Source organism: Rhopalosiphum padi, chromosome 1 (genome assembly GCF_020882245.1).
Source record: "Rhopalosiphum padi isolate XX-2018 chromosome 1, ASM2088224v1, whole genome shotgun sequence".
Lineage (NCBI taxonomy): Eukaryota > Metazoa > Arthropoda > Insecta > Hemiptera > Aphididae > Rhopalosiphum > Rhopalosiphum padi.
The window spans coordinates 25,358,016-25,380,526 of NC_083597.1; the positions used below are offsets into that span (position 1 = coordinate 25,358,016).

Genomic DNA, 22,511 nt, shown 5'->3' on the forward strand with positions numbered 1-22,511 from the left:
ACGTGACTGGCCGACAACGGTGCGCGCGCTCAAGTCCCTCCAGAAGTTGGCGTCGGCCGGCCGCGGAGGGCTCGTGGGCCCGGCCCTGGTGCAGTTCTACCGGAACCTCTTGCCGCCCATCAACAGGTACCAACTGAACGCCGGTTCCTACGTGACCGCCACGGACGGTCTGCACGCAAACGTCGTGTACAACCTGACCGACCTGTGCCGCGAAACGCTGTGCGTGCTCGAGCGCACCGGCGGCGCGTGCGCGTACAGCAACATCAAGTCCATCATACCGACTTATCAAAGCTGCGTCGTGCCGAACGAACGTACAGCCACCGGTGGCCCGGGCAAGATCGAAATCGGCTTCACTGAGCTCTATTAGCGGTATTGCAGGACACGGCGGCCGTCAGGTTTATATTATTATGTTCGTACATATACGCGTTGTATAATACGACACCGTATTTTTGACGACGGCAAACCACACGGTATAATATTGTATTATACTACTGTACAAACGCATCTGATGTCATATTATGAGTTTATTTTGTTTTATAATATCATACTTGCTATAAACATACTGCTGCCGATATAGCGACATAGTGATATATAATTATACACGATATCGATATCGTAATTTCGTATCGAACAATATTTCGGAGTCGATCAATCATTATATTATTATAATTATATCACGCATTTGTTTTTTCCATTTTTTGTAACTATTTTGCCTAATTATTGGAAAACTAAATTTGCCATAGATTTTATTTATCATTTAGTACAATAATACATTTTTTGGTTCCCTCGGGATTTTTCGGATTTATTTAGGTTAGACAAAATTACAATTCAAAATTAAAGTCTCGAGTTCATAAGATAAGCTTGTGTGTTTTAAATAAAAATAGTTTGATGATCATGTGAATGTATACCGACCGTTCAAACGACAAAAGTTTTGCGACTTTTATATTTTCTTTATGTCTGTGCAAGTCGGTGTGAGCCAGCAAGTAAATTATCCTTAACCGTTCATTAAATATAAAATTAAATAATATATTATATATTATAGTCGTAGAATTACAGCATAATGTTTAATCAGCGATCGTATAATGAAAAATTAAATATTTAGTTTTGTGGGTCACTAATTTTGACTTATCCGGTACTAAGCACACTAGATGTTAACCGTCACCACTAGGCACTCACCACCACACCTCCCTGATTGTGTGAATTCGGACGTTATATTATATTATCCACGTCCTCTATTTTTACTAATTTTCACTCAAATCATAATGTTTATAGTGATCAATATATGAACTCTTCGGTGCACATTTTATCTACTGGCTACTGGTATACAACTGTTTACAATACCGTAGGTGCATAAAATATTGAATACATTTACTTCACACACTTGTCTCGATATGCCAAAATATTTCACCGTATTATTACACATTTACACCTGTGCAATATGTTATAATCGATACAATATTATTATTGTAAAACGAAATTAAATTTCAGTCCTATGAAGTCGAAATTATTGGTGTAATGATAAATATATGTATATATTTTTATATCTAAAATGCCAAGGAAGTGGTGCGAAATGTGTATAGTGTGTAGTATCAAAAATAACGTTAAACAACATAAAAATAATATATTATATATACGTGTAAATATCATAATATTCATAATGTAATATATATGCACACTTATTACTTTTAAGTAAACATATTATTTGCAGTTAATTCATCATGTTGCATTTTAACTGGATAATTTAAACGTTAACCGTATCTAAGTTGTTGAAAACTTCGATGAACATAATATTATAATTTATATTATGCATATCTTAATGTGTACATCGTTTACGAATTTACGATTATGAATGACAAGCATAATATAATGTGATTATTTTTATATCATAGTTCAATGCACTATCCATGTATACTTTTATATCGCACGTATGGTGTGTAACAAGAAAAGTTTGACGAAAGTTTTAGTAAATTGTACGTGGAAAAAACAGTGTTTATATTACACCTACGCATATTTATCTTTTTTAATATTCGTTAACGAATTCAAGTCTATCTTATTAAATAATAGCTACTTTATCCGTTTTATTATGTATTAAATTATAATATATTATGAGAGTTGTTTATCAAAATACGTCATAACTGAGATTACTTTCTTTTGGAGTACCACAATGTTTATTTGTATGTGAATCGGATGTAATTTTATACAAAATTAGATCACTTGAAATCAGGTTGTAAAAGTATGGACAATTAATTGTGATTATCTGATAATAGCCTACCAACAGCAAAACGATTTTTAAATTCGCCCTTCACACCATAACACTTTAAGCTTCCATTACAAATGTCAACCCTTTTTTCACCACACAAGCTCACAAACATGTCTTCTTAACATGTGTATAGTATAATATACTCTACGAAATCTGAAAATTTGTTCTGGACACTTTCCAACAATCTATTTTGAACGTAATAAATTTAGTGACCAAACCACTGGGTCAGTGGTCGGGAATCGATCGAGCTGTACTAGGACACAATGCGATTGCAGGCAGTCAAACGAAATCGAAATAACATATTAGTGTTGTACATTTTTCTACACATGATAAAAAATATTATATTAATATTATATCATGTTTGATATAGAGGACAGACGAGGAACAAGCATAATAAAATGTAAAAAGCTACGGATCATCTGCAGTCTGATAGAATATGCACATTTCGTGACAAAAGTGATGGCCATTAACTCTGTACATAAAACGTATACGGAACTACGCAATAATCCTACACGATATATAAAAAGCGTATTATTATTATGATCGGCTAGGACCATTATTATTTATCGATGTTCGACGATTGGACCGTAGACGTGCCGCAGACATACAAAATGATATTGAAAGCCGCATTTGGAGCGCAATATAAAATAGAAATCCGAGCACCAACCTCTTGCGTCGTCAGCAAACAGCCGGCAATTGTCAAGAAGACACATTTAAGTGTTTACCTAATATGGGCAACGGGTATTAGGTGGTGGCGATTATGTGTAAATAGAAAAATATCGAATGAAATTGTAGTAGTGATAAAAAATTGCAACTTTGACGTGCCACCGTTTTTTGGAGGAGTTAAAAAATCTGAAACTTCCACGAACCTGGGCCAATTAATATTATACGCGTGATTGGAGGTCACCAACAAAACTGATTCACTGACGCCTCATGTAAGATATTTAAGAAATCCTATGATTTTTGATTTTCAGTTGCAGCAGGTAATTTTTATTTAATAATGGTGTAACATTTTTGCCTGGAAAAAGGATTTTTTTTTTTAATAAATTTTAAATGAACTGTGTGGTATAAAGGTTGATATAATTACAGAAGTATATATTAAATGACAAAATATAAAAATAGTTTTCACCATTTTTTACATTTTAAATTTTATAATTGAGAGCAGAATACTTTTCAAAGATTGTTAGGGTTGAATATCGAATATCGATTGAAAAGTTTTTTTTTATTAATAAGTATTTAAAGTTTAGGTGAGCGGAGTAAAATGACAAGGTGTAGCCCAGAAAGTTGTGGTTCACTACTTCGTTCATCAAAACTTTAATTGCTTATTAATTTAAAACTTATTTGTTCAACTATAATCGATATATACCTTTGGTTGTTGGTAAACAACATTTTTTACTAAAAAAAATACTCTGCTTTCGGTTATTTGAAAGTGAAAAAAAAATTATTTTTAAAAAAAATTGAAAGAACGTAAAAATCGCCACAATAAAAATAATTAAATAATTTTATTTTGATACAAGGGTAGGGATTTTCGATAATTGCGTGTTATATTTATATAACAAATAATTCGTATTAATCAAATATAATCCAAACAATTATACAAATAGGCCATACTATTTATCGATTAAATTGTATTAGAATACTAACGTAATAATTATCGTCAAGTGTTATACGCAACAAATGGTTGGCTGATGATCAATTTATTAATATGTCGGTTTCTGCGATTGTTGCTGTCATAACGATGTTACATAGTAATAACCAAAACTTATGTATATACGTCGAAATAAGTCATTGTAATTGTATTGTTTCTTCAATAAATTGTTTAGCGAAATACAATAATGTTATAGTTACCTATATAGCGTTTAGATACAATTAGTGGCATATTTATAGGTTCCTAATAAACATTCGCTGAGGCCGCAGAATAATATTTAATAAATGACCAATATCTTACGGTTCATCTGATATGATAATATTACATTATGTTCGATGTATTGTAATTTAATTGCGACTAAACCTTTCACACAATACACATACGAGTATACTACCCGTTTTTCTCTTTTATTGGTTGTTCAATTTGTACTTATGTATGCCCAATAAGTCAATGACTGACATAATATATGTATCGCTGATGATTTTAAGTTCCGTAAAAGCTAATAAAATATACACACGTGACCTTAAAGTTGTATAACTTAGTCTTGCAGAATTGGTGTAACCCAAGGATTCTAATTACTAGTACTCGTGTATCACACTTATACACGATTCGGGTTTTGTGTCAAAAGAAATAGCTACGCGAAAGGGTTAAGTACTCACTGGTCTGAAACGATTAGTTTATTTGTTGCCAACAAACAATATGTGAACGATGTTCGATTCTGTTTATTCATCGAACGCGTGTAGTCACGACAAAGATTCGGTCTCATAAACCATACCTAGTTATGAGCCTTTCAAACTGTTCTACACGATAGTTAAATCCATTTTAGTGTTATTGAAAATATTCCGTATAATGCATATGACATGTGCGCAATACCAGAGAATTCTGACTTTACCCTACGCAAAACTGCCGTTTATTGTTTCACACGAACACAATGCACAACAGATTGTCGTAAATACAAACACAGAAAAGACTTACGTGAACAATATGGCGGTTCATCTGATTTGTCACCACAGTCATCGTTGCCGTTGCAGAATTTATCCAAAGCTACACAATAGCCCGTATCGCACATAAACTCAGACAACTGACAGCCAAAGCCATAATTGATCATGCACAGCATACCACATAGGAATATAAATCTTCGTACTTGCATTGTGGTCTGAAAGCAAATAAAAATCAATCAATTAGATATTTTAATATTATATACTTTCATTGGTGTTTTTTTAATAATAATATGACCCACAACAAATATTATAAGTTTATATTAGGTATGTATATATATTATATATAGATATATATATACCATGCTCAATATTGACAATAGCGATAATAATTTAATATTAGAGATACATTAAAATATAGTAGGTATAATATAAAATAATATTATGACAAATATGACTCGAAAAGTTAAAATCAAAAATTTAAGATTTGTAATATTTTTTTGGGGGAGATGTCGCGAGACCATTATAGAATGTCGGAAATTAAACATTTCAAGAATCGTTTCGCGATATAAAAAGCAGTAATATCTAGGCTATAAATCAAGAACCGAGCTTTAAAAACGTCAAGACAACCAACAATTCGGTCAAGTTCGGTAAAACTTTTTTACGATCAATGAACACCTGTTGTATAGACAATCATCACAAAGGCCGAATTTCTTCAGAAACATAAACACTTAACGGCAGTGATTAAAGGCGCGTCGCGTCTTTTATACTATGAATACACTGGAAACCATGACGGAGAAATATATGCAAATATAGAAATAATTTCAACCTTCATTATCATTTCCAGTGCAAATAGGTAAACAACCAACATCTGGCCAAATTTAATTTACACAAATTAACATAAAACGTAACAGTATAAACAACACTTCTTATTCGTTTCTCATATTTATTTAATCTGCTTAAAATATTATACCGTCTTTTTATTATTATTACTATTATTGTTTAGATTGTTCAAAATGTATCATAATATTAAAACGCGCCTTGATATTATAATAATAATACGACGTATCCCGAGCGGACCGTATAAAAATGACTATAGTTTAAGGAGCCGCTTTACATATTTTATTATCAACAAAAATAATTTTATATGCTTATTAAATACTATATCATGGCGGTATACGCGTTTACTTCTTTTCTCGTTTTAAGTATACTTTAAATATTCATCTCACTATTTTGAACTGCAAATAAATTCGAATTTCAATAGTCTATTCTCTTTTGATGTATTTTCAAATTTCCAATAGAGCCAGACCGTTGCGTACCTATACCTGTATTTATATATTGTATTCTGTATACCCTTGTCAATCCAAAAGTTCAATTTAGAATCTTTATTGCGCGTATCATTTGTTATTCGTATAATATATACATTAGCTCGCCTCGATTTTCACATTTAATATTTCGCTTGCGTTCAATATTTCAACAGCGCCAACACAGCGCCATACTAGTACATCACGTGTGTACGGTAAGACGAATTACTATAGTATATTTGCCGATAATAAAAACAAAAATAAATATCGAACTACAATCAAATAATATTATACCGGCTCTGTTATTAATTTATTAGGTATTGATCAACAACGAACACAATAAATCATGTATTTTTCTGGAACTCGTAATTTTGTGACTAATTACACTGGCTAATGGCGATAAATAAAGTAATGTGAAAAAGAATGTAGCCGGCAAGAGAAATCGCGTTGAAATGTATGAACGTTGTGACAGCGTCGAGACATAAATTATTAAACACATATAACATAATATAAAATGGCACCGTATAACTGCAAAACCTCATAAAAACATATTATTATTATTATTATTATTATTATTATCCACACATCGGTCATCGTATCGACTTTTGCACTGCAATATGTGTTATGACGTATATAAGTCATGATTATGATGGTGTGATGATGACGACAACGACGACGGCGATGACGATGACGATGACGATGATAATAATAATAATAGTAATAACACACCTAATAATAATAATAATAACGAGTACGGCTGTGGCATCGTATGACATCATATAATAATGCGTACGGTTTTGATGATATTTTGCGTGTTAACACTGTTAACAGTGCCGCGTATTTTATAATAATAATCATATAGTTGATTTGTCAACATTAACTCCGCGACGCGTACCACGTCAATCTTTATTATTGCATTATCTGTCTTGGTACAACGACGGTATAATTTATATTTTGATATTTCGACACAATTTCAATCCACTCCGTTCTGCCTGCCCCGTTGTGTTTATAATTAGAGCCGTACAATTCCACTTATACGATTTCAGTGAAACTCTCTTGTGTGTGTGTGTGTGTGTGTGTGTAGTTCGCAGCGAAACATTATTTTGACCTTAGCGCATACGCCGCAGCCGTCAACGCGATCTTAACACATACTCTCCTAGAACTTTGATTGCGACTTGGCGATATACCATTTTATCGCCTATAACACTACTAGTGATTATATTTTAACACCAGCCTCCCCTCCGTCTACTCGGGTAACTATTTAAATCTCCCAAAGCCCATATCAATTAGGATACAGTCATTGCTAAACGTTATTATAGACATCAATGGAAATGCTTTGAAGATCCCGTCTACTAATTAAGACGCGGGAAAGGAATAAATTGCAAGCTTAAATTTAATTTAAAAATTCGTTGTACTTACGCACTTAAAACAATCTTTATGTATACTATCATAACTGTTAATTAATAATTGTTTAGATGTTGTTATTGAAACAGACAGCAATATGTGATATCATACTAATCGTTTTTTTTTTCCGAACAATGTAAAATCGAACAATATTGAACTTATTTTTGCATTTCCCTTTCACTTCAATTATTTCAATAATAAAAAAAAAATCATCATTATCCGTGGCCTTTAAAACATTAGCGTGTATACACTTTAACGAACATGGTTCAACTGTTATTTAAATTAATTAAGGTAGGTTTACTATATTATATGATATCATATTAAAGAGTTCAATAATTTATTTTATGACACATTCATTTACATAATAAAACCCTTTTACTCACAAATTACAATTTTAGAATGAAATATATAACTATAAAAAGTTAGTTTTAAGAATGCATATTAAATTAATTTTGTTTAGTTTATTTACAAATAATTACCCACGAGAATTTAAAAATGGGAAACGCGAAAAAACAACAACGAATGTTCCGGGTATGTTTTGCATTACGCTGCGATTACATCCATGGAAGTAGAGGATTTGGTTGCGGTAATTCATTAGGCAAATCCCGAAACGCGTTAGTTATAGCGCGCGGTGGTATTACCTATATTATAATATATATTTATATACATAAGCCATGGAACTGCGGGAGGAGTCCACCCGCCTATCATTACTGCAGTGTTCTGTGTCAATAATGTGACTGCAGTAGGCTTTTCGGTCGAGGCCAAAATTTAAGAACCACTATAACCGGGAACCATTGGAATTGAATTCATTTGTCTTGCTGTCGTTTGCTAACCTCGGCTGACAAATAATGCGTATGGAAATTAATGGAACGTTGGATTCCACATCTCTAAAGTATATTATATTATATCCCCGTCGATTGAACCTTTACGGAATTTATTGCTCGATCCGGAGGGCGTTACAAATGTGCGTATCAGTTACCCCCCCATTTTGGAGTGTGGCAATACAACCCCATCGCATTATCAACACAGTCTCACAGACACGACCCCTTTATTCTCACGGTGAAAATCTCGTTTGAAAATTGACTCCCGGCAAACAGTTCCGAAATTGAATCAGTTGGATCTAAAGACGCGCGCTTGGAAATGCACCTAAACGATTCCTCGTCAATTTCGATGAGTTTACGCAAAAAGACACCAGCCATATTATATACACCGATATTTCATTAAACAACGACGATAGTATCGAATTTACATAGTACCTAATTAAAGTGATTTGTTGTAAACGCAAATAACTTAACAGTGTTATACGTCATATACGTGTCATATTAATTATTATTAACTATAAAGACAAGTTATAGGTGAGCGTAGACAATATTATTTAAATGTTGTATACACCGATTGAGGTTATTCAAAAATAAATTGATTTTATGAAGCACCGTTGATTGGTTTTCTATTTTTTTTTTCATTAAAAACTAGAAAATACTTTTGTATAGTTGCAGCCTTGCAGGTAATTATACTTATTACCTATACAATATAATTTATATAAAAATATGTGAGTCAGTGTATACAAATAACATGTAATAGTTAATGCGTATATGCATGGATACTGAATGTGACGAATTAATATGTATTATTTCACTGAATAAATAAACATGTAGTTTGGTTTTCTTTAAGAAATTTATTTTTAAAAAGAAAACAAAAGGAGGTATTTTTAAAAACTTATGTATTATAATAATTTATCGACGCGAGCATATAAAACTACGTTTTAGTTATGCACGTGTAATGTATTATACCAGTGTACATACATATACAAAAAAGAATATAATAAATAAATAACACAAAAAAGTAGAAGCGTTAGAACTTAGAAGTTAAAGTAATACAAAAAAATAATACTGAAAAGTTTAAAAAAAAAAAAAAACATTAGTTGTTTAAAATGATAAGTATATAACCGAGTGAGAAAAATATTTTAAAGTACATTCTTAGACTTTTTCTTTCGTTTTTATATTATTTACTTTAAAACTATTATTATTAATTTTATTCCTTCCCTCCTCTATATCCGTTTTCGTTAGAGTTATTTCAAAGCAACCAAACTATCGAAGGAGAAGACAACATTTATAGAAGAGATTTAGGGTTGACGTTTTGCTTTTCATGTCCATACTCACCGAATACCACTTAATAGCGGGGCTAACGTGATATTATTATAACAATACAATAAAGGATTAATTCACAAATTATATTTATTATATTATTATTATGTGTTTCTGTATTATTATTATGTAAAAAATATGAGAATTTTAAATTTAAATCATGTCACGATTCAATTTTTAGCTTAAAAACTTAATATTTCGCAAAACGATAATAATAATTATACTATTATTAATAATTAAAAATATTATAATAATACAATATGATAATCAGTTTTACGGTAGTTGTAATCGATTTTGTCCATATACCATCGTATATATGATAAATGCATTGACGAACACAACAATACAATGTTTATTATTATCCTACATTGTCGTCGCGTCATCGTCGTGAAAGTTATCATCATTGTCGCAGGATATTTCCACCAGTGCACTCGCTGTCCGGACCATACTTTATATACAGGATGGTCCTTTTAACGTAAGACATTATTTATATGTTTCGGATTGTGGAATAGTAAAAAATATGTTTTTTTATTTATTTGAATCAGTATTAAGATTTAAGCAACCGTGAACATAGAAAAACAGTGACATTATACGAATGCAATAACAGTGCTATATACATTTTTAAAAAGGTTTAAAAGTCACGACATTGTCGACAATTATTTGAAAAATGTTTAAATAGCGGCTTTTCGAAATAACGAACGTGTCTTACGCCAAAAGATTCACCCTGTGCAGTATTATTTATACGACGAGGTAATAATGTACGAGACACCGGGATTGGCTTACGGGCCTTGTTATGGCCGAATAATAGCCAAGTCCCCACGCACGCAAGCGAAACGCATTAATTCTTTCTGCAGTGTTATTTTTTTCTTCTTTCCATTAGGCTGCTCTTTATACGGCGGCGGTCTTTTGTGCTCGCTTACCAGATTACCGTGAGCGTAATATGTATACACACATAATATCGTGTACTATATAGGTACGCGGGAGACGAATAACTATAATCCTGGACATATTATTATTATCATACTAAAAAAATATATAATATAGAGGTATCTATATACGTATATCTATTTTTTTTCTCTCTCGTGTTCCGCGCCTCTACCGACCGCGACATCGGGACGTTTCCTCGCCGCATTTGCCTATAGTGCGCGCACGTGGCCCCGTAAAGGACTATCTATATATTGCAGGGAAATCTGAAATTCTGCGAGTATAATATAATATAACATTATATTCTGCTCCGTATATAATATACATTATACGGAAACGGCGCGTACACGCGGTGTACGTGAACGGATTTTCAGATCGATACGTTGGCGGTTGGTGTCTTAGTGAAGAGGACACACTGCACATAACCTGCAGAGACTTTCCGAGTGCCTAGGCAGGTACAGAAAAAAAAGAGAAACGAACACGTGTTACGAAATCGGGTTTATCGTGAGTATCGACACGATTCCATTTGTCAAGCGACAGCTGAAAAATTACTATCAAATAAGTACTAATAAACATGTCTTCTAGTTGTAACTAACTCGACGACGGTTGACGTCATAAGCCCGATAGACCATAACCCAATGAGTACTCCGTATTGGCGATTTCACTGCTGTGTTAATTGCTGTTCAAAAACCATCCTTATACAACGTCTGTTTAGCCTCGATAATTCGGCACACTCGGTAATCCGGAATTGTTAGTTACAGCTGTTTAATTTTATTTTTATTTCTCGATCTGTGTGGGTAATTAAGAGCAATCAATAAGGTTGTTTATTACTTATCGCCACTTCCACTTCAGATACTAATTTTAATTTAATTTAATATTCCGCTTATATATTTATATTGTTAAGATTTCCACCGATTGTATTTATAAAAAAATAAGAATATGAAAATAAATCCTTTTTTTTTTTTTATCTGATTTTTGTCTGAATATTTCTTTTCGATAATCCGTCAGTACTAGGGCCTCATAACACGTATTAGATTGTCGAGGCCACTTAGATACTTTATATTATTTTATATCGTTTACTAGTAGGTATGCATAGTGTACCTATTATACACGATAATTCAACACGATTTATGTATTTGCTTTTGATTGTCGTATGTACATTACATACAAATAATGTTATAATTATTATTAACCTGCATATATTATATCAGATTTGATGCGTTTCTAAATGCAGAGATTCTATATCAATTCAAAATTGCATTTTTTTATATTGTCTTATAATTTATTTCTGACAATTCGTAAAATAATTAAAAATTGTATAACAATAATATATATATATAAATTATTATATGTGAACTTTGTCACTTAACGTATATTATATAGATAATATTCTACTAATGCAACTTAAGTATCTACCTCCATTTTACAATGAAAATGAATTATGTTGTTAAACAATCAACACTTTAACCGAGCAAAAGTTTGAGCTATTAAGGAATATTATAATGTGTGTAATTGTTAAACTTAATCTATTATTTTTAGCTCGACCATTCATTGTATCGATAAACTGAAAAGAAAGTTACATAATTTGACGTTAAGTATGGTAACACACATTATCTCTGTCATTACACTCATAACATTAACTCTTTGAATATATAAAGTGCACCAACTGTTTGCAAATATGTTGCTATAAAAATAAAATAAATTAATTCCGCAACAGTTCTATATTATTAAACATACAATTCTCTTGAGGTATGCATTTTACGGAAATAAAAAACTAAATGATCGATAACATTACAAAATAATCAAAGTTATCTGTAACATATTATGATATATAAAACTATACTATAATACTATAAAAATATATCATTTTATGTAGCCCAAATTTTATTCCATAGAGTAATGAATGACAACTCATTCCATTACCTAATTAATTTTCTTAAGTGATTTTCACGAAAAATGTATTAAATGCGAACGAAGTCATTCTGTTAATCCTTAATTAAACTACTTTAATTATAAATTAAGTTTGAAAATATTGCTGAAAAACTAAGAGAAATTTTAATTGTAAAACACATTAATTGTTTTGTATAGTGGACAAATACGGTCTTAGCTTTGCAATCAGTATTTAGTAGGTATTGTATTTGTGTTTAGGACGAAATTACTAAAGTAAATATTTCAAAACAATTTTCGAAATGCTTTTTCGTATTATTTACCATAAAGGCATCATAAACAACACGCATAACATTATTATTGCAACAACGGGTGTCAGACCAGTACCGCAAACACAGACATACCAATACACGATCTTTGGTTCATAACTTTTATTTCAATCGTGTCAGACGTGTCTGGGGCGTTTTCGTAAAAAGGTCAAACGGTCGATTTATGTTATTGCGTTTGATGAAGGCGCCTTTTGTGCTGCGTGAAACAAGAGCGCTTCTCAGGGGTAAGCTCCAGTCATAATGATCGTCATCATCATCATCATAATCATTCATGTCCCTTTCGTACGTACAACAATCCCCTTTCTTTCCCACACACCGCTCTATCTCTTGTGCAACCGCCAACACTTATCCGCCGCCGCCCGGTCCTCGTGCACCAAAACCGAGTGCCATACGCGTAGTATTATATAAATGTACCTTATACATATATATCATATATATATATATATATATATATATATATATATGATATATATAGACCCGATTTCGTGCGTATCTGCGCCTATTATACATATATAACGTATACACACGACGTCTATCAGTGTACAGAAGAAAATGTGTAGCTATTAGCGGAGACTATATATATATATATGTGGCGCGTGGTGTGCATTCAACGCAACGTTTTATTATATGTCGGACGCGGGACGTCCCATTGTGCGCGAGAGTGCGTACGTGTCCCGAAACCCTTCATATATAATTCCTCATATTACGAGCCGCGGCGCGGAGGGCTTGTTGAGGGGGGGCGAGGGGGGGGAGAGAAAAAATGAGAAATTAATAAAACGGTGAAAAAATATACGTATAACATTATATAATAATAATACATAATCCCCTAGAGAAGCTTATCCGGATCATCGTCTGAAAGTACAAATTGTATGAATTAAAAATTTTGTTTTAATTGTTTTTCCGTACGAGTATTATATAGCGTGTGTAATATGATTGGATTTTGTGTGTGTTTTTAATACCCCGTCCAAGATAACGGTACCTAGTACGTATTATTTTGTCTATACTGTTGTTATATTATATTATTCTTGTTAAATGCACAATGTATATTATATTATTATAACATTATTATTTCGTGTTTATACCTGCAAACTAAATATATCAAATGTTTTTATAATTTATTACCGGAATATCGAATTCTAGGAAAAGTCAACGATAAAAACATAAGCCACGGGCGTATTATGTATAATTGTGAGAGTCAAAATAGTTAAACACGAAAACACGTAATAAAACAATTGGCAGTTAGTTACAATAGCAACAATAGCTTTAAACAATAATAATAATAATATTTTTAATAGTTAAAACATAACAATTATTCTAAAATATAATTCTATAAATATCATTTTATTTTTATTTGAAATTCTGAGAGGAATGACAGATGAATTGATTTTACAAAGATATGTGTTTTTTTTTTTTGTAAGTGTCTATGTATGTATATTATAAATGTTTTGGGGTAGATTACTTTAATTTTCAAAAATGGAAATGTTTTCTATAGAAAATTATAATTGGTCAAAAGTAAAAAAAAATGTATATACTTTATATCCGAAAAAAAATAAAAATAAAAAATAGAAATTTTATTTTATTTTACGTAAAACCAATTTTAGACAAAATCGATTTGGTTTTGTAAATTTAACTCAAAAACAAATAACTACAGATAACTTAAGTTTCAAAAAATGTTCATAGTATTGTTTTTATTTAAGATAACATTTTCAAAATATTTTACTATTTTGAGACGAGAAATTTTCAATTTTTTTTTATAACTTTTTCTAGAAATGTCAATTAAAAATTATTAGCTGAGTAAAAATTCTTGAACATTTAATATAATGCTCTTCAGAAGTTATTATTTTTTCAATTATAAAACAATTTTTAATAAGCGTTGATAGTAAGAATTTAAAATAATTCATAAAAATCGCAAAAATTAACAAATTATTTTGTAATTAGAAATTTATAAACATTTTTGGTTTTTACATCTAAGATTTGAAAATATCGTACAAGTTTCCTCATAAATTATTCATATTATAAAACCATAAAATCTAATAAATAGGTATATAAAGAAATAATTAATTTTCATAGACATTTAAGTTAATTTAGATGAAATTTCTAATTTTCATATAAATAACGATGTTAATTATTTTTATTATAATTTAAAAACATTATTTGTAAGAAATTAAAACTTTTATGTTTACGTTTAATATGTTATCACGAGTATTACAATTATATTACTATTTACGTTACAAAACGCAATGAAATATCTGATTTCTTTCAAGATATTTTTATATATCTACGGTATTTATACTATAAATCTATTTTTACTGTTTTGTGGTACTGACAGAAGTTGTTATTATATTTTGAGTTATTTAAGTTTATTTAATATGGTATACATTTATATTATTATAATAATTAAATACTTATAATATAACTAATACAATATTTTTGGGAAAAAATGTTTACTATAATACTGAAAAATAATATTAACGAATTAATGAAATAGCTGTTAAAAAACATCAAGGAATATAATAATACATAAATATAAGCGGATATTTCTACTAATAATCGTTTTTCATATACCTACAGGCTACAATGATATCAATGAATTCAAATTTAACATACCCGTGGTGATCTACACCTAATGTATTATATATAACATAGCGGTACTCATTTTCCTAGGTACCTATTTTTATTTATAATTAATATTCCCCAAAGATACTATTGGATAATATCGACTTTAGTTTCTTGGGTGGACTTGACATTACCTACCCAGAATTTAACATAAATTACCGTAAGGATAATGTTGAGCTTGCCGAGTAATATCGACATTTAATCGTAAAATATATTATATTTTAATTTATGCTTCGAAATAAGTTGAAAAATAAATGTTGAACATTATTAGTAATTTATTGTAAATTTTATTTATCAAAATCTGATAAAAAATAAATGTGAACAAAATTATGTACTTATAATATGAGTTATTATTTAACACTTGTGGATAAAAATGAGTATTTATTGGAAATATTTAATATATTTTTTTAATCATCATTCTTCTTAAGTAATCCATTTATTTTTTTACTTCATATGGCCATTAGTTATAATTGAATTTTTTTTAATTTATATTTTTCGTTTTAAAAACTAACTGATTTTTTTTTTAATAATTTTATTATAGGTACAGGTCTTGCATCAAAATAAAAAAGACGAATTGTTATTATCTTTTATTAGAAAAAAAGTATAATATTGAAGACACTCGAGTGCGAAACCAGAAATCTTAAACAATCGACTTGAATAATATTATTTTTAATAATGACCTGTATATAGTTAGACTGTATTATTCTTATATTTAAATTATTCTTATTGTATTTTAACTTTTAATGTTTTCATTAATTTTTTAATTTTTGCACAGTACTTCAATAGGTAGATTTACATAATAGATAATTTAATCGAAATCGAGAGTAGTTTACATGTATAATTCATATAATATAATTACATTACAGCATTAGATTATTTATTGAAAACAGCGAAGAGGTAAGTACACTAAATATATACCATATAATGTATTACAAAGACGTATCTATTATATGAATTTAATTTACATTGGATTTTTTGGCATCACATTTTAATAATATTTATATTACTTAAATCGACTGTTAAAATTTTCCTTGTTATTAAATTCAAATTACTAATACTTTAATTTTGTTTTTTTAGTATAATTTGTTCATTTGGTTTTAGTTAAATTTGTGTTTTGAAATATATAATAATAATGTGTATTCCTTTAAGCATGATTTTACTAGTAAAAATGATGGAATAGACAATGAAAAGGAATACATTCAAATGAAAATCATGTTCCAAAATAATCACAAAGCTATCTGGAATGACAACGAACTAGGAATACCAAAACACGCTGTTCTTTCCCTCCTTCATCGGGAAACTTAACTTGTTTTGCACAAACTTGGGCGGCGACAGGGAAACGTGCTTTCGACGTTCTCCGCTTCTCTTTAAATTAGACATCCGTAACCAAACTTATAAATTATCAAACTTGTCATCGCCATCGCCCTTACTACTAGCTACTTATCACTTGTAAAATGTGTGTGTACGAAAAAAAAACTAACCGATACGTATATAATATCTCCCAAAAAACAAATTCTATTATCGATTTACACGTATAGATAAATAATATTATAATGTTCCTATAACCTAAATAAACCAACCTATTATTTTTATTTTCAAAAAAAAAAAAATGCAGACGGTCTATAATAAAGTATATGTTTGCAATTGTTTATATGTTTCTGTAAAATATTGAAATGTGGATGAAGAATAATGTATTGTAATACATATATAAATATTTATATAACAATAATAATAATAAAAATATCCATAAAATAATAACAATATATCATGATTATTAGGACGCGTATATACTTTAAGACGTCTGAGGAACAGTACGAGAGACAAGGGATATTATTCTTTTATACACCTTGTAGCATTTACAAGTGAACTGCTGTAAGAGTTAATTCTTTCGGGTCTACAGATGACAATGATCCATTGGTGAGTTTTCTTAAGCCGGTGGTGTGCTAGTGTAAAGGTTGTCGGGTCCTTTGTACAGACGAGCCCTAACTGTATGTCTCGTCGTAAGCTGCGAAAAAAAATATATAACGGTAATAAAAATGATAAACTCCGACGGGTTGCAAAGTAAAACGAATGACCATCTTGGCCTACTCAGATGTACTTTTTTGTTATAACTTATTTTTTATAGGCGTGTGCCCGATATATTACGCCTGTTGTTATTAAAAGTGAAAAAGTTAATGTCAATTTTAATTCAACGTTATGTACATACACTGCACATTGCACAGTACACAGGTACTTAGAAAATTAGATACTATAATATGTCATATATGCGTATTAAATATTAACATCACATGGTTGGTAGTATATAATGTCCAATTTTATGATTATGATATAAAAATATTACTCTTGTATTATTTAATTAAAAACTATTCAATACAAATTACATATTATTTGTATGCAGGTCGTAACTTGGCGAATTTGGATACATTTTTGGAGAATAAGAATTTGTATTAAATAATTTAAGTTAAAAGTTTAACAAAATTACTATTGAGTTTTATCTTATATTACAAAGTACATTGTATTGTATAATATTTATATATATTTGTGAATTATTTATAAAATACATTTGCAATCTGTATACACAAAATAATGCAATAAGTAATTACGTTGACAATTAATGTATTACACTTGGAAAACGAAAGAAGAAGGACCATCCATCGACATTATTTTCAATTAGGTATAATATTACTTATAAATATTATTATGTTTTAACTTTCTATATGTTTTTTCATAAAATATAATACAATATTGCTGCACGTACGAATTATGTATATTATAATATCGGTTGCCCATTAATATTTTTTCATAAGATACAAAAATAATAGCTCTAACACAATATACATTTCAAGTATGTGAGTTAATTCAAAATAACTTATAGTTTTTTATAAAATAAAAATGAAAAAATATTTAACGTTAAAAATTACCATGTCTCCACGATTGAAATTAATGTTTGCGTAATAATGAAGAATGTTAATGGGTTTTTAAAAACAAAAATGTACAGTTAGTTAAAAAAAATATAAAAATATGAGATAAAAAATCTAGGAAGTTACTCTGCTATATAGTAGGTTAAAAGTGTATCTCATCATTGAGTAAGTCACTGTAATGGATATATTAAATTTGATTTCAATGATAAATCGTTGCATACGAAAAACGATTCTAAACTCAAACGAAACGGTTTGACAGCCTTATTTATTACTAAAAATATTTAATAATTTGTTTATATTATTTATATCAGTAACTTATTTTCTATTAGTAAGTAATAATATTGTACTTATACTAAAACTATTTTTTTACCAAAAATATTATATTATATTAATTATTATAACATTGAACCATATTATACTATTATAATTTATTAATTCTTATAAATCAATACTGTTATTTGTAAGTAGATTACTGGTATATATTCTTTAAAACTAGGCTTTATATTTTGAAAAATCGATTATATTTAGAAAAAAATAATAAACATAATGTTGAAAAGTTTCAAGTTCCTAATACTTTCTACGAATAATACTTTTTGTAGAAAATAATAATAATAATGATAAAATACAACAAAATAATTAAAATTGTTACCAATTGTTGTACGAAATTATTTTATGTGTAATTTTTCATTTTAAATTCCAATTTCATAAATTATTAAATTTTGAAACTAAAACTAAAAAACAAAAATGTCCATATTTATTATAGATATTTTTTAAATTTCTATTAGTATAACTAATGGCGAACCTAATTTTAGATATATGACTGAGAATAAATGTGTTTTTATCAACATAGATAGAAAAAAACTAAAAATATACAAAAAGTCAAATACTAAGCTTAAAGTAGCTTAAATTCTAGGTATTTTTTTAAATTTCATTATATAAAGAAAATGAAAATGTAATTAATATAATTAAATATTTCAAGGTACGTGATAAATATATATTTTTTTTAATCACAACAAAATAACAAAATCGGTTTGATTGAAAACTGTAAGTATTCCGTGTTTATTCCCGTTTTCTGTATTTTTCCCAGAATATCAACTAATTCCAATTTGCTCTCAACAATCACATAACGTTGACGATTGAAGCACTTTTACTACTCAAAAAGTTGATGACGGAAAGAAAAAAATTGTAATACATTATAACAGTGTAAAACTAAAAACCAAAATATTTATCACTCTGTTCAAAATCTAAAAATAATACAACGATTAGAGTAATAGTCTGCAACTTAATAGACGTAATATGAACTTGAAATCATTCAAGTGGTCATAATTCTAGGATGTAATAATATATTATTTGCTTTGGAGTTTAATACAATTTACTTTAAATGTTCATGCTGAAGAAATTTGATATACAACGGTGTGCATAATTTAATAATTTTCCGACGAAAAAGTTTTGTCTTGAGCTGTAATGTGGTAGACACTACTAATAACCGCTGAAAGTTGCTATGGCTAAAAACATTATCCAATTTTTAAATGGTAAAGAAATATTCAAAACAAAAACAGTATTGTTGTACCGAATTATATTGTTTATTATTTGATAAAAATATTGTTATCTTATTATAAACGAGCGGATACTGGGGACCATACTAATCACTTTTTTTTAATCTTCTGAAGATTTTTGTACATAATAATTATTATAATATTAAATGAGCTTAAGTCGATTATTACAACGGCGTAGATATGCAAATAAGATTTAGACATAAATCGTTTACATCGTAATGAAGCGTCATGTTGATACTGCATTAATAAATGGTTCATATATCACAGTATTTCACCAGTAGAAAATTACTAATAATAATTATTTTTCTCGAAATTTAATTACAGAACAGACCTAACGGCTAGCTGTTATTATTACGAACCGCCGAGGAATAACAAATATTCGGTTCAAAAGAGGCAATGCGTGTACTGATGTGTAGAGGTGAATAAGTCTGTGATAAAAAGAAAAAAAAAGAGACGAAGAAGCCGTATAGGGCAAAATGATCCATCTCAATTAGACGGCGACAAGGAAAAATAACGAATTATGAAAAATTGGTGTATTCTGCAGAGGTATAAGCGTTTGTGTGTGCGTGTTTATCGGTACTTTTGGAAACTACTTAACGTCATCATTCATCAGTTATAAAACGATGCACGGATGTCGGTACAATAAAATTATTAGTCGTAGGCTTTTATGGTATTTAGCTTCGTTTCTCGGAGATTGATAAAACAGAACGAGGAGTTAACTCAAACGCCTCGGGGTATTCCAATAGCGAAATAACAAAGTACCGTGTACAGCCGTGGCGTTTGAATATACCTACGCGTATACGTATACGTTTATACGTATATATATATATATATTTATATAAAGTCGATGAATTTGTGCGCAACTCGTGCGTGGCTTAGATTTCAACACTCGAGTAAACTTACTGTAGTTCATCTAAAGTTAGGTGAGCTGACATGTGCAGAATACCTTAGAATACCACAAAATATTTTATGTGTGTGTGTGTGTGTATGTGCGCAGGACGTGAGCAGTATGTTTGCTGATTAGATCCACACGATTAATTCGCAAAAAAATTTAATAACCAGGCATTCATTATTTTTATTTTTAACTCGTTAAACAAACGTAGAATATCCATCCATTAATTTGACCATATATACTAACTGAGAGCATTTGGACCCTTTTTGTAATTTCATAACGTGGCTACCATCAGAGCAGTTATTTTTTTAATGCGTTAATATTATGAAACATTGTTAGAGTTGTAGAACAAAAAAGTTAAAAAAAAAAAAAAATTAAATAAATATAAAATCCAACTATCATATTATTCTCTTTTACAATTTATATATTTTACGCATTCAAGCCAAATCATAATTTTTTTTGTAATATTTTTTAAAAATAATTTCATATTCCATTTTAGATTTTATGTAATATTCACTTTAAGTTATTTTTATTCTTGTATACCTCATTATATTGTTAATTTATTCTTTTAAATATTTGGTATTACTCCATTTCTATTTACAATTTTAATTCAAAAATATTTGGCAAAAAAAGCATCGTAAATTTAGTATAGTTAAACATTTAATACGAAAAGTTAACTAAATATATTGGCCACTTGTAAGCAGTAAGCATCAACATTTTTTTTTTTTAATATATATATATAGTCAATGTTTGCATATGAATTATACGTTTATTTTTCATGTGATGTTATGATATTCATTTAAATATATATCCTTTGATAACTACAGGTAACGATTAAAATAAAGGGATAGTTTTGAGTCGCAATACAATGAATATTGTAAAGGAAAAAAAAATATATTTAATTGAAATAATTTTCGTTAAATAAAAACAAACCTTATACATTAATACATTATACACGATCAAAATTTGATTTTAACAATTAATTACTTCTGGTGACCTATATATTGTATAAAACATACGATCAAAGATATCCAATCGGAAATATTCATTATAGAAGCTACATTTAAAGTATGTAAGGAAATAACAATAATTAATTAACTCGAAATCTAATTTAAATTATTGTATAACCCTATTATTAGCGTTCAAAATCAAAAACAAATATTTAAATATTTCATAGTTATAACAACATAGCGTATTTTCTACTTATTATAATTAATTTATGCCTTAAGCACATTTATATAAAAGTTTATTGTTCAAAAATAATAATTTTAATTTGTTTGCAACTGTAAAATAGTTTTGAGCATCAATTGCAACTAAACTATTATCCTTTATACTAAAAAGTGTATGTGAAAATGTTTTTATTTTTTAAATCTCGGTTGAAGGATATTGCATCATTACTTTTAATGTGGGCCATATTGAAAATCATGTGGTAATTTAAAAGCAATACTTAATAATAGCACAAGTATCAGTTGATTGCAGTTATTTCTTTGGCAAACTAAAATAAAAATGTTAAACTTTATCACGTCCATCTACATACAACAGTTATACATATTATTTTAATAAAATATCACGGCGCCCAGCGTTCGTGTTAGCTAGTTATAGCTGTAATAGTTCTAAGACTGGAAAAAATAGAGAATCGCAATTTGGTTTCTTTATTATTATTATTTCTTTTTTTTTGTTGACAAAAC

The 22,511-nt window shown here is 29.2% G+C and overlaps 1 protein-coding gene across 3 annotated transcripts in view; it reads right to left on the minus strand.

The window, feature by feature from the left end:
* LOC132932179 (uncharacterized) overlaps positions 1-22,511 on the minus strand; it is a 294,142-nt gene that overhangs the window by 75,875 nt on the left and 195,756 nt on the right. For all 3 annotated transcript variants that reach the window (XM_060998425.1, XM_060998424.1, XM_060998423.1), the window contains one exon: positions 4,884-5,064. In XM_060998425.1, the coding sequence (XP_060854408.1) occupies positions 4,884-5,058 (175 nt within the window). In that variant the 5' untranslated portion in view covers positions 5,059-5,064. The remainder of the gene's footprint in view (positions 1-4,883; positions 5,065-22,511) is intronic.